The following is a 12402-nucleotide window of genomic DNA, read 5'->3' as shown; positions in this document are numbered from 1 at the left end:
CTGAAAAACAACAAAAGAAGGTAAACCTTGGAATAATAATTACGTTATTTAAATTTGCAAGATGTTTGTCATTATGACTGTACCTGGTTTGGTCAGAGCAGGGACCGGCTCTGTAACATCTGATGTTTTTCCAACACCGGCTTTATTCTGAGCACGCACACGGAACACGTATATCTCTCCCTCTTTAAGATTCTTAATCTGCAAAACAAATTAAAATCCCCCTGATCAAACAGCTGCTGCAGCTACATGTGAACAGGAGCAACTGAAAAAAAAAGAAGTCCAGCTGATGACCTTGATGTACGTTTTCTCTGTAGCCTTGGTGTTGATTCCCCTCCAGGCTTCCTCTGGGGCATCTGCTTCCTTGATGTCAATGTAGAACCCGTTGACTGGATCACGGCCCTGGTATACAGGAGGTTTCCATAGTAACACCAGGGAGTCATTTCGCACCTCTCTAATCTGTAGATCGTGAGGGGGTCCTATGGAGACAAAGACAAGATTGAAAGCCAAAGCTCTGCATGTTTGGCTGTTTGTTAAGTTTAGTTGTTTTTAACTATTTTTAAGCATCCATGAACCCGTCAGAGGTGTTTTGCACTTTTTGGTTAATTTGTGTGAGCAAGATATAACCAAACAACCTCAATAATCAGTACTTATTTTTCAGCGCTTTGATTAGGACATGCACTTATTTGAAAAAATTTTTGTGTGTTTTATACAGTTAACGCTGAAAACACTAGTTTTCTTTATTAAAACATTCTTCCTTCAGATGATCTCACCAACCTGGTACAGCAATGGTCCACTCCTCACACAGGAAAGTGTTGCTGGGCAGTGATGGGATGCCAACGCCTGCCATGTTGGCTGCTCTCACCTGGAACTGATACTTCCTGTTTTCATGCAGGTCGGACACCTGAAGGCAAAGATGGGAAGACCCCATACTAAAACTATCAGCTTAATGTCAGACCTGGATGGAGAGATAGTACCACATGGTTCATATCAACTCACCCTGTAGGCCCTCTCACTGACAGCTTTGATGTTAGCCTCATGCCACTTCCCGGCTACGCCATCAATGACCTCACGGTAATCAACAAAGTAGCCGGTGATGTCAGCACCTCCAATGAAGGTTGGCTGTTTCCAGGCCAGCACCATGGAGTCGCGCACACACTCCAGAACAGTGATACCATAGGGTGGAGCAGGTGAGGCTGAGACAGAGGACTCAAATTAACACCAGCAGGAAGCGGGACGTAATGGGAGAGTCATCACAGCTGCTCCAACAAATCCAGAAAATTCAAATACAGTAATTATGTTGCTGCAATGGAAATATGTCCAAATCTCAGTGCTCCATTTCTGAACCTCTTTAATGGCTACACAAGACAATATAAAGTTAACTCCTGCAAATGTCCTTAAAACCACAGCATGCTTGCAGTGGTGTTTTATTACAGTTTTCTTTGAAGGTTTGCTTAAATAGATTCAGATACCTGGAAACAGGCTTGAAGCAAACACCTACAATTCTCTGGCTATAAGTATGTATGTATGAAATCAATTTTGTTCTTTAATAAATGATTATATTTAACACACACTATATGGATTAAGCCAAGCTATTTCTTAGTTCTGGCTTCCACTTAATGCTTCCTAAAAAGTGAATTATTTCCTAATTATTTAAACCCTACACTTACTTGATAATAGCACAAATACAACATACGGTATATTTAAACTAAGACTTTTTTCTTTTTAAATATGCAGGCATATACTTATTGAATGTTGTCAGGTAGACTTTGTTGTGCAAATCCCCGCATTGACGTAGGAGCACTACTTAAAATTGCTGTCAGTGAACACAGTTTGTTGCTGCTTCTGCAGATTAAAGTTAAAACTGCTAAGCAAAGAAAAACACATTAACAAACTCCATAAATGCTGCTACGTTCTTTAGGCCTGAGCTAATATTAGACAGATTAGATAGATAGGTTAAATGAAAAACTGTTCTTGGTCGGAAAATAAATTCTTGGAAATCATGTAAGTGGACATTTGCATTTGTGGGCATTATTCATTTTCAGACATTTCAAAAAGACAATGCCAAACCACTTTCTGCCTGTATTAAAAACATCCAGGTGATAAAATGGTCTGCCTGCAGTCCAGACCTGTCACCCACTGAAAACATTTGGTGTGTCATTGAATATAAATGAAATCTGACAAAGAATGCCACAAACTGTTGAGCAGCTGAAAATTTTTACTAAGCAAGAAAATGAAGATATAATGAAAATACGTTTTTGGGATGAAATTCAACACAGTCAAATACTGAAAGAAAAAAAATAGGAATTGTATAAATGTAACCTACATACACACAATTTACAATTCACAATTTAAAGTAGTTAAATATTAGATTGATTAATTAATAAAGCACACAGTGAATAAGCTTAAGAAGTGACAGTACACAGAAGCTTTTTACAAAAGCAGGATCTTGTATCATAATATAAATAAACTGGTCTGTCACATACGATAGCCATGTAAATTTTGATACACTCCCTTGTTTTGGGGGTCAGAAGTGAGTCAAAGTGTCAGAGAAGTGGACTTCTGAAGAAGTGGACTCCCAAAGAGTTCTCAGGGCAGGTATCCTGCTCTTGTGTTGGTTGGATAACCTACTTCTCAAGTACAGAGTGAGACTGGATGGCTCCTGCTACAACACACATCTGTGTGTTTGTGTGTTAATGTGCTCTGGGGACTGAGCTGACTGACAGCAAGTCAGAAGGGGGACGTGTTGAGTTAAACCATGGTTAGGTGCTGTCTAACAGTCACTTACCTTTAACAGATGAACATCAGTGGAGCTATTCACCAACTGTTTATTGATTAATATTTATCTGATCCCAGTGAGCATTGCAAAACTGATGTCACATGGGAAATCATCACTTACAGACTACTTTAGTTAATTTCAATAGTGGGTTTTCCTTATATTTAACTCATAGGTTTCTATCTATGACCAGTGCTCACCTGCCAGCTCTTTCCTGAACTTCAGGCTCTCCTGATTAGCAGAAGCAGGAAACTTACGTGTCTGCCGAGCATCAGGCTCACCAACTGTCCCTCCAGCCTGATCCTGCACCTTAGCAGTGGCTGGTTCTAACTGTGTAGCTGTGACTATGTAAGTAAGTGGTTCCGAAACTGAGCCTGACTCTGAGGGCAGGTTTTCTACCCTTTCTGGGGCCTGGGACTCGCTGCCTTTCTTGCCCCCTTTGCTTTTTTTTTCCCAGAGGGTCTGGCTCTGCAGAGCCTGAACCAGCAGCCCCAGCCCCCTCCCCAGTTTCAGTGTCAGCCTGAGCTTTATTGCACTTTTGGATTGTGTCAGGGGTAGACTGGACGGTTTCATGCGTGCCCATCCAGCGTGGCTTGTGCTCAGTTAGTTGGCCCACGTTACCCCCCGGCCCCATCTTCTGCAACACACCATGTGGGATGCCGCCCCCTACGGGTGTTAGCACAAAAAAGCAGAAGAAGCCTTTTAAAAACGGGCAAATTCATCATTTATGTCTCAGTCACACTACATCCAGAAAGCTAAGAAAAAGGCATTGACATACAAAAGGTAATATTCATCACATCAGCATATCAAATACAGTAAAATGTCTTCATCTGACTGGGAGTGAAAATGAAGACAAGATGACCAACAGGTAACATCCATGTGAGAAAGATTCATTTAGGATTTTGAAAACATGCACACAAGCAAATGAGTGAGTTTGCAGATTTGCACTAGCCCTTTATTAAAAACATAAAGTTTAATAGCATTAAAGGAAGATTTCATCACTTCTTAGATTTATACTGAAGCAATGAAGTAACTGGTGTGTAGAAAATGAAGACTATAGCACACTATGATGAAATACTCTATACGGAGCACATCTGCTATTTAATCATCACATAACAATAAATAATTAATTTCCGAAAGCTGAGAGCTGTGTTAGTTTTAATGCAAAGATTTTAGGGATTGCATGCAGGGCACTGGAGCGAGCATTACTCACAATACAACAGCAGCATTGTTCCTGTAACTGGTTTGTATGGTATGTGCAAGGACCAGGCTATCCTTCAACATTACCATTTAGCCACTTGTAGTGGAATCAGGTGTGTGTTACAAGTGTATGTTTTCTAATTGCATGATATTCTGCAATCAGTTATCAAAGTTCAACTGTTCTGTTTTAATGTAAAGGGAAATGTCTGGAGGAGGAACTCTGTTTATTCACATTCATTAAACCAATCGTTATTATCTAGAGGCAATAAGTGTGCAATACTAGCAGGTTTTTGTAAAAAAAAACAAAAAAACATGATCGTTAAGTTATGTTTTCGTTCAGCTGTTTATTTTGTTTAATTTGCCTTGCACATTAAAACTTGTATGTCTGAAAACCAGTGGGATTGTTGTGCTAACTGAGCAGATTAGCTGCTGAATAAATTTTCGTGTCAGTATCTGCATAATTTACAATACCTGATTGATGTCCTTATTTTCAAATAAAGCTTTTAAACATTATCTAAATTATTAACATGATAAGTTAGAATCAGTTGAACAGAACAATATCACTGCCAGGTTAGCTTGTATCACAGAAGTTAGGGTGAGAAAACACAGAAAAATTTAAGGGTTCCACCGGGGAGGGAAGGGTCTATGTACTGTGTACCTTTGACAATACGCTGGGTTGCCGACACATCTTGTGCCCAGGTGAGAGGGTGGAGGGGGAGCAGGTGATGGTGGTGGTTTTTAACATTTGGCTGGTTTGTAACGACCCCTGCTTTGGATCAAACTGACCCAAATTAGAGGAAGTCTACAAGTCCTGACCCCGACCCCGCCTCAGGCTGTGCAGGGAAGAGGTGGTGGTGGGGTGGATGTGGTTGAACAGGGTGGTGGGTGGGTGGGCGGAGCACACAACAGTGTATAATAATGTGACATAGTGGAATCATGGTGAAGAAAGTGTGGGAGTGTGAATGCTGATGGTATAGAGAGCTTAAAACATATTTCAAGAAAACATTAGCTGGCTACAACATACTGTTATGCTCAAATAACATGAAGATATTGATGATTGTGTTACTTTCATAGCTTTTTCTTCCATGTTTTAAATGAAATATAATTAAATTAAATCACTAATAATGTGTTAACTGCTTCCAGTATGTACTATACAATACATGTCAGGAGTTATTTTGCCTCTCTGTCTTAAAAAATGGTTCTTTTTAATTACAGCTCAGTGTGAGCTATGCAGATTTTACATCAACATTATATTTTTGGAATTTGGAAAAGCTTTATTTGCATCTTTGCTAATGTAAATTTCAAGTATCTTAAATATTTAATGTTAAAATATAGGGTTGGCTGGCTTGATTTTGGAAAGTTAATGTAAAAATAAACTGTAAAATGAACTCAGATATATATCACACTATAACAGCACGAGCTGTTCTAAAAGTTAGCTAAACAATTTCAGGTCTAAATCTAAATAAAAACAACCACCTGATTTTCTTATTATCCACCATTTACTACATTGCATTGCAGTAGGTTACACTAAGATCCATCCATTTCACTCACCGATAGCAGCCTTCACCTCCACAGGCTCTGACTCCGGGGAGAACTGGCTGAGCCCTGCGGCATTCACGGCCCTCACTCTGAACACATATTGCTCTCCAGTCATCAACCCATGGCAGATGAACCTGCAAACAGATTTATAACGTATAAGGGTCAGACATTTGTATCATAATGTGAAACAAAAGAGGAGTGATTTTACCTGGTTCCCTTTACAGGCTTATTGTTACATGGCTCCCACACGTTGCTGCCCAAAATGCTTCCCTCGATATAGTAACCCACCAACTCTTTGGCATCACTAGATGCTTCCCAGCTCACAACAACTGATGTATCTGTGTTTCTTGTAGGAACAACTTTTCCTGGAGCAGATGGGATATCTGTGGATGATAGTGTTTGATATTTTAGAAATTATGAACTGGGAACATACAGTTGCACTGCTGCTGCTATGATGCATGCACATGCAGTACTGCACACAGTTTTCAAGCTTCAGAAGTCAAGTCAGGATACAATGAATGGCTGTCAATTATGTAAAATTTCATAAATAATTTGCGTGACCACTTCAAAACAGCCCCAGTTGTCCTTGATATACTTGGCAGATATGTTTTAAGTATGTAAGTTTTTCGGTGGACTAAAGATGAATCTATGATACTGAAATCATTGCTCTGTGGGGTCTGTACCATCTACTTCAGGATTCAATGTCCTTGTGGCTAAAACTCCACAGCTAGTAGTATGGGACAATTACCATGCCACAAAACAAATCTTAAAATAATCAGAAGCCTCTTTGGTGATATGGTATGACTGGCGGGAATCTAAACATCTAAAGCATCTTGTATTTTTGCATAGTCCTGAATGTTTGTGTGTTTTCTGACCAAGCTTGTCGCCAACTGTGGTGGCCTCAGTTGGATCTGATGGTTCGCCAACACCAGCAGCATTGCAGCATCGGACACGGAAGCTGTAAGATTTGCCTTCAGCGAGATCAAAAAGTGCAAATCGAGGAGACTTTACAGGGATCTCTGTGTTCACCCTCTGCCAGCTGTCTGTGCCAGACACACACTGACAAATGGGAAAGTGTCACAGGGTCACTTTTTTAGGGAATCCTAAATTCTTCAAGGAACTAGTGAACATATGTTGTTAAGTTTACCTTTTCCACATAGTACATGACTCCCTCAAGGCCTTTCTCCCCAGGTGGTTTCCAGCTCAGCACCACATAGTTTTTGGTTGCCTCAGTCACCTGCAGCTCACGAGGTCTGCCGGGAACAACACCCTCTGATGGCCAGAAAATAAATTATTGAGGCTTGATGTCATGTAAATAGCAGCAGAATGTGCGAACATGGCCGTAAAGTCTCTGGCTGATGGTGAAAATGTTCATTCCCTACCTGCAGGCTCTTCCTCTGTGACAATGATTTGTCCAGTCCAGGGAGCAGAAGTGCCTGAGCACATACAGATGATTAGCATCTACAAACTCTACTGGACTTGACTTTTTACTGCAATGAAACCAAACTCAGCCTGTAGTACCTCTCATGCGTGCACGATCAGCAGGGTCCATGGCAGCCACTGGCTCAGAAACTCTTGATGGACGGCTTATGCCGCTCTTGTTGACAGCACGCACACGGAAGACATAAGAGCGACCCTCCACCAAACCAGTGACAGGGAAACGAGCAAACTTGACTGGAGTGTCATTGCACTGAATCCAGTGGGTGGTTCCAACTTCACACCTGTCCACAATTTTTTTTTAAGTTTTTATTTTGACCTACTGTGACTGAGAAGCAGTGCTCAATGACTGTTTTCATTCCTAAGATATTTATTTGATGAGGTGCTTTTTGTTGCATGAGCTTTTTTCTGATATAGTTTCTCTCTGTCAAAACCCCCCAAAAATTTGATTCCCCAGTTCTGGGTTGGTATCACATGTAAGGTTATGGAGTTTATGCCGTTTCCTAAGATTTAAACTAGATGGGGATTTGATAATTTTACATATATGACATATTTTTGTTAAAGTATTGAAGTTAGAAAATTAGGGAGAAACACATTGACAAACCTGTCCACAAAGTAGCCCAGGATGGAGTTTCCTCCATCAACAGCTGGCTGCTTCCAAGTGACAATAATGTAATCCTTGTTTGCATCCAGACAGAAGACATCCAGAGGGGCTCCAGGAGCACCTTCCACCTCAGCATCAGAATCTAAAAACCCGCAATATCAGAAATATAAGCATGAATACTCTGTAGGCACATTTTTCAGACTTAAGTATGAGGATACAGCCTAAAATCCAAAAATATTTAGCAAGGTTTTACTGGATTCAGTTGCATGGAGTGCAGTGTGGTAAGTTGTGTAGCTGTATGGTTTAATACTGCATGCTACAGTCTAAAGATAAAATCTAGGTAGTAATTCATTGCAGTCCAAGGTTCTCTTACAGAAAGAGGAGGTATAGTGGCATGCAAAGGTTTTGGCATCCTTGGCCAATACTTTTAGTTCTGTGAAAAGTTATCATATGATAAAACATAATTATTTGATCATAGATGCATATATATGCATATATCCATGTATTTTTTTGTTTTGCAAAAAGGGGGAAACACTGCAAAAGCTTTGACACTGATGTGACAACTTTAACCAGGGTGTCACTTCTTTGTTGACTTGCGAGAGCTGTGGCCATAAGGTCAGATGACATATTTAAAAGCCTTACAATTATTCTGAATCCATGTTGCAACAATTAGCAGCCATGTGCTCTACCACCATGCTAGGGTGGCTAAAAGAACTGCACCTGCACAAATATAACCTTTATAAATCTTTGTCACAAAATCCAGTGTCACAAATGTTAAAATAAAGATTTATACAGTGTAAAAACAAGTTTTTGAACATGACTTTTTTTTTTCATGATTAGCAACAATATGTATGGAGAAAAACTTAAAGAAAATAACACCTTATTGTCTGTCAGTCACAGACATGGATTGACTGGGTGATTTTTTTTTCTAAGTGCACCTATAAATCTTCACTGGACTGCCTCAAGAGGGGCAAGCTAAAGTTTTTTACAAAACAATCACAAACTTAATCTAAACTTAATTTGAGAAAAATTTAAAGGTGACGGGCCTCACTACAACAGTGCATGCAAGACGGCTCAGAAGCTTACAGGACAAGAAGCATTTTACAAGAAAGCTCCAGGCATCACTTGCCTAAAAAAGTGTAGGTAATTGACTGTGCTGGGGATCTTTTTTTTTATGTTTTAACACTTTGAAACCATAAACCAAGTTAAGAAATAAACAGCTAATGGAGAATCTTTCTCACTGCTTGAGTTTATTTACAGCATTTATATCTGTGTGACCTTTATCAAGTAGTTCCCTATCTAAATAATTTTAATTTGCAATATGCAGATTACTGTTGAGTATTAGATTTTATTTAAAGTGTCAAAAGCTTTGGTCAAGCTGACCTGTTAAGCTGTTTCCTTCATGTATTTATAAGTATGTGAAGGTATTAAGTTTATAACGATAATAAACAAAAATTTATTATGTGCCAAGCTCTTGGTCAGTGAGTCATTTCAATTTAATGCATTTTTCAACATTTCTACACAGGTCTCATTTGTTATATATGTCCTTAATAGTATCATATGTAGTCAAATGAAAGAGGACAGACAGCTGATGTTCACTGACCAAAAGCAACAAAGAAAAAAAAACAAAACAAAAAAAAAACAAGCAGACAGCTGTTTCTCCTTAAAGTAAATACTGACAGAGCTGCACTCACAGTCTGATTCAATCATCACTGAGCCCTCTGAGAATAGTAAAACAGAATTATAGTGGTTTGTTATGGAGACTTTATGTGGCGTCTTCTTTACTCTGTGTCCCTGAACTAACAAGGAAACAATGAGGGGGGGGGGGACTATTTTCTAGCATACCCATCATGGTTCCTGTTTAGCACAAAGGTCAGGTTGTCTCTGAAGGCAGCAAGGATAAGCTTGACAAACCACTTTTTCCACGGTATTCAAACAGATGCCAGAAACTTGCTGCTCAGTGGTGTCTCCATTAGAGACATCCTATTTAAAACCCCTCACTGACATTCAAACACTGTTAAATATGGTATTATCCTCAGGTGCCAGGGAACGTGTTGTTATGACTGTGACCTTGATCTGATGAGACAAAAACAAAGCTGAGGGAAGCTACTTGCATTTAATTGAAAGGATTGCAGTAAAAATATCTGTAGGGTAACATATCTGTAAGAGTGTATTGGCTTAAAGACTATAAGAGTTTTTAACCAAGCTTTATATATGTGTGATATTTAAGGAATGAGTATTTGGATTAAAGGTTGGAGGAGAGATACTCAAATTATTTAGGCCATTTAACTAAATAACTTCTGGTCTGGCTGTGGGAATTTGTGTTTCAAATACAGCTTACAACATAAAGCCATACAAATTAGATCTTGTTACCCAATTAAGACTTTACACAGAGTCTAATGTCTTATTTAAAAGCTTTGCAGGAAAAGTGCTCCCACCTCTGACAAAGATGTAGGCCGAGTATGTTTCATATCCAGATTTAGTGGTGACACGCAGGGTGTAGAGCCCCTCGTCCTCTTTGTTGAGGTGTGTGAGTGTCAGTGTGGCTCGGTCTCCACTCCAGTGTGTGTGGGTCCATTTAGAGGGACACAGCAGAACATCTGATATTCAAAACAGAAAAGTGAGGAAGATTATATTATCCTAAAAAAAAGTGTGCTTTGAACATTTAAGATTCAGAGTTTTTTTGAGATGTTTACTTACCGTCTCTGTACCACTGAACCTCAGGCTGGTAGCGATGCAGGGAAGGGTAGATGATGACTGTACACCCAAGACTCATGGTCTCACCCTCTTTTCCAAATGACACGCCAAACTTATCAACAATGTGAGTCTGGAAGTTAATGCCGTACTCCAAAACTGGGCCATCTATTGAAAAAGCAGTAGAGTCAAAACTTTGGCTGAATTATAGTTTACATGATCTTATAAATATAGACAAGTGGAAAGACTACATTGTGATCAAGTGACAGAGACAAAACATTGCACTTTAAATAAGACAGAACATCATCACATCAATTAACAAATTGAGAGAGGGAGAAAAAGAACATAAACAAAAAAAAAAATGGGAGCATGAACAGTTATAGATATGACTTCAGTTTAGTGCTTACAGAAGTACAGGAGAAATAAAAAGAACTTGTCATGCATCAAATGGTGAAACACAAGACATGAAATTCATTGGATGTTAGTCATTTATACTTTTTGCAAAACATGTACAATTTACAGAATTAAATAATGACATTAAAATTAATTGTGCTTTTCTTTCTAACAACAATCTACTCTAATTTGATGCAGATGCATCAAAAGAAAAATCACAGCAGCTGTGTGAAAAAGTCAGAAATGCTTAAACGTTATAAAAATAAATGTTGCATGACCCTTCATTCAAACTTACATATAAACATCATCTTACAAAACTGCATACTACAAGAGTTTAGGTTTCAATCATGAATGTGGAAAAATCAGTCAATTTTTCCAGCCTATTCAGGCAAATAGTGCGAACTTAACGGTGGCATTTCTACACAGACACGAGTGGCCATGCATGGTTCACCAAAGGATTTTCAAACCAGATTCCTCTGACCCTGTTACCTTCAGAAATGGCCTCTGCATTGTCGTCGTAGCATCAAAGAAACAAAAAAGTTGTTAGTGCAGTAGCACCCAATCTTCATCCTCCCAACACCCCGCTACCCTGCTCATAACTGAGGTCAGTCATATATGAGTCAACAACAACACAGCATGAGAAAGTTAAAGGCATAATTTGGGAATGACTAAAAACAAAATCAGTAATAATATGTTATCATTTTAGAATTGAATTAAAGCAAATGATGAAATGCAGAAATACTAACTTGTTAGGTAAGAACACAACCACACAGCTGTTTAGCTTTTAGCTGTTTAGCTTTTAGAGACTCAGTTTTGTTTAGCTGCCTTCAGAAAATCACAAGACTTGGTGGAATTGCAACTAAAGACAGCTTTTCTAGTATGTTGTGGTAACAGCTGATAACTGGTTTATTTTTACGATTTCATTTTAAGCTGGTGGTTATAATCAGTAGCAAATGCCTGTTTTCAGCAAAGCTGTGATGACCTAACTGATAAACCCCACTTTATACAGCTAACAGACAGAATTAGCATTTAGCTGGCAAGAAGCATAGTTGAACTAAAGACTGCTAACAGTAGCCACAGCAGGAATTCAAGTATAAACTTGTTTTGGAAATTTTAGCACCTTTAGTAGCCATAATGAAATCTTAAAACTGATGTAGGAAAACCACTCTTACGTCTGGGTGCTGGCAGCGACTCATCAATGTCACCTTTGAACCCTATGGAGAAAAGCAGCAGTTGCTATTAATACATACAGGATAGATGGAGTGTTGTATGACACTTGGGATGGACTGAATGTACCCCATTACATAAAATTTAAATGGGAAATCCCTGACATCTTTTTTAAGTTTTTTAATAAGTTGTGCTGTTTCCCATATGGTTTGAATTAATTTTGTTGATATGATAGTGTGGAGAACTTGTGTTGGTGTCAAGATTTGGGGAAACCTACTTTTGACTACGACAGAAGCAAATGCAGATTGCTCTCCCTCGCAGTTTGTGGCAGAGACGTGGTACTGGGCTGTATCATCAAAATCACATCTGAAAGAAGAGTGCATCAGCTGATCAGTGTCCACGATACGCACGTTCAAGCACTTAAGGGTTCACGTGTATAGTGCCCTTCCCCCACCTCAACCTCAGCCCTCTCAACAATGTACATAATACGAACTATGTGGGGCCCAACTGTAAAGCATTCCATAACTCCAAGCCAGGAATACTCTGGCAATAAATAGACACCACTGGTGATGTCATTTCCATCAGGTGCTGTGGG

At 39.2% G+C, this 12402-nt stretch overlaps 1 protein-coding gene across 4 annotated transcripts in view; it reads right to left on the bottom strand.

The window, feature by feature from the left end:
- The window catches only part of myom1b (myomesin 1b), a 31317-nt gene that overhangs the window by 10971 nt on the left and 7944 nt on the right, over positions 1 to 12402 (bottom strand). For all 4 annotated transcript variants that reach the window (XM_041967570.1, XM_041967574.1, XM_041967572.1 and 1 more), the window contains 15 exons: positions 12085 to 12173; positions 11813 to 11854; positions 10254 to 10415; positions 9992 to 10153; positions 7554 to 7695; positions 7034 to 7233; positions 6895 to 6948; positions 6660 to 6784; positions 6388 to 6571; positions 5721 to 5895; positions 5525 to 5646; positions 997 to 1193; positions 775 to 901; positions 292 to 476; positions 84 to 198 (listed from right to left, as the gene is read on the bottom strand). In XM_041967570.1, the coding sequence (XP_041823504.1) occupies positions 84 to 198; positions 292 to 476; positions 775 to 901; positions 997 to 1193; positions 5525 to 5646; positions 5721 to 5895; positions 6388 to 6571; positions 6660 to 6784; positions 6895 to 6948; positions 7034 to 7233; positions 7554 to 7695; positions 9992 to 10153; positions 10254 to 10415; positions 11813 to 11854; positions 12085 to 12173 (2081 nt within the window). The remainder of the gene's footprint in view (positions 1 to 83; positions 199 to 291; positions 477 to 774; positions 902 to 996; positions 1194 to 5524; positions 5647 to 5720; positions 5896 to 6387; positions 6572 to 6659; positions 6785 to 6894; positions 6949 to 7033; positions 7234 to 7553; positions 7696 to 9991; positions 10154 to 10253; positions 10416 to 11812; positions 11855 to 12084; positions 12174 to 12402) is intronic.

This window comes from Melanotaenia boesemani, chromosome 18 (genome assembly GCF_017639745.1).
Source record: "Melanotaenia boesemani isolate fMelBoe1 chromosome 18, fMelBoe1.pri, whole genome shotgun sequence".
Taxonomy (NCBI): Eukaryota; Metazoa; Chordata; class Actinopteri; order Atheriniformes; family Melanotaeniidae; genus Melanotaenia; species Melanotaenia boesemani.
This window is presented reverse-complemented; position numbering and strand designations above follow the sequence as displayed.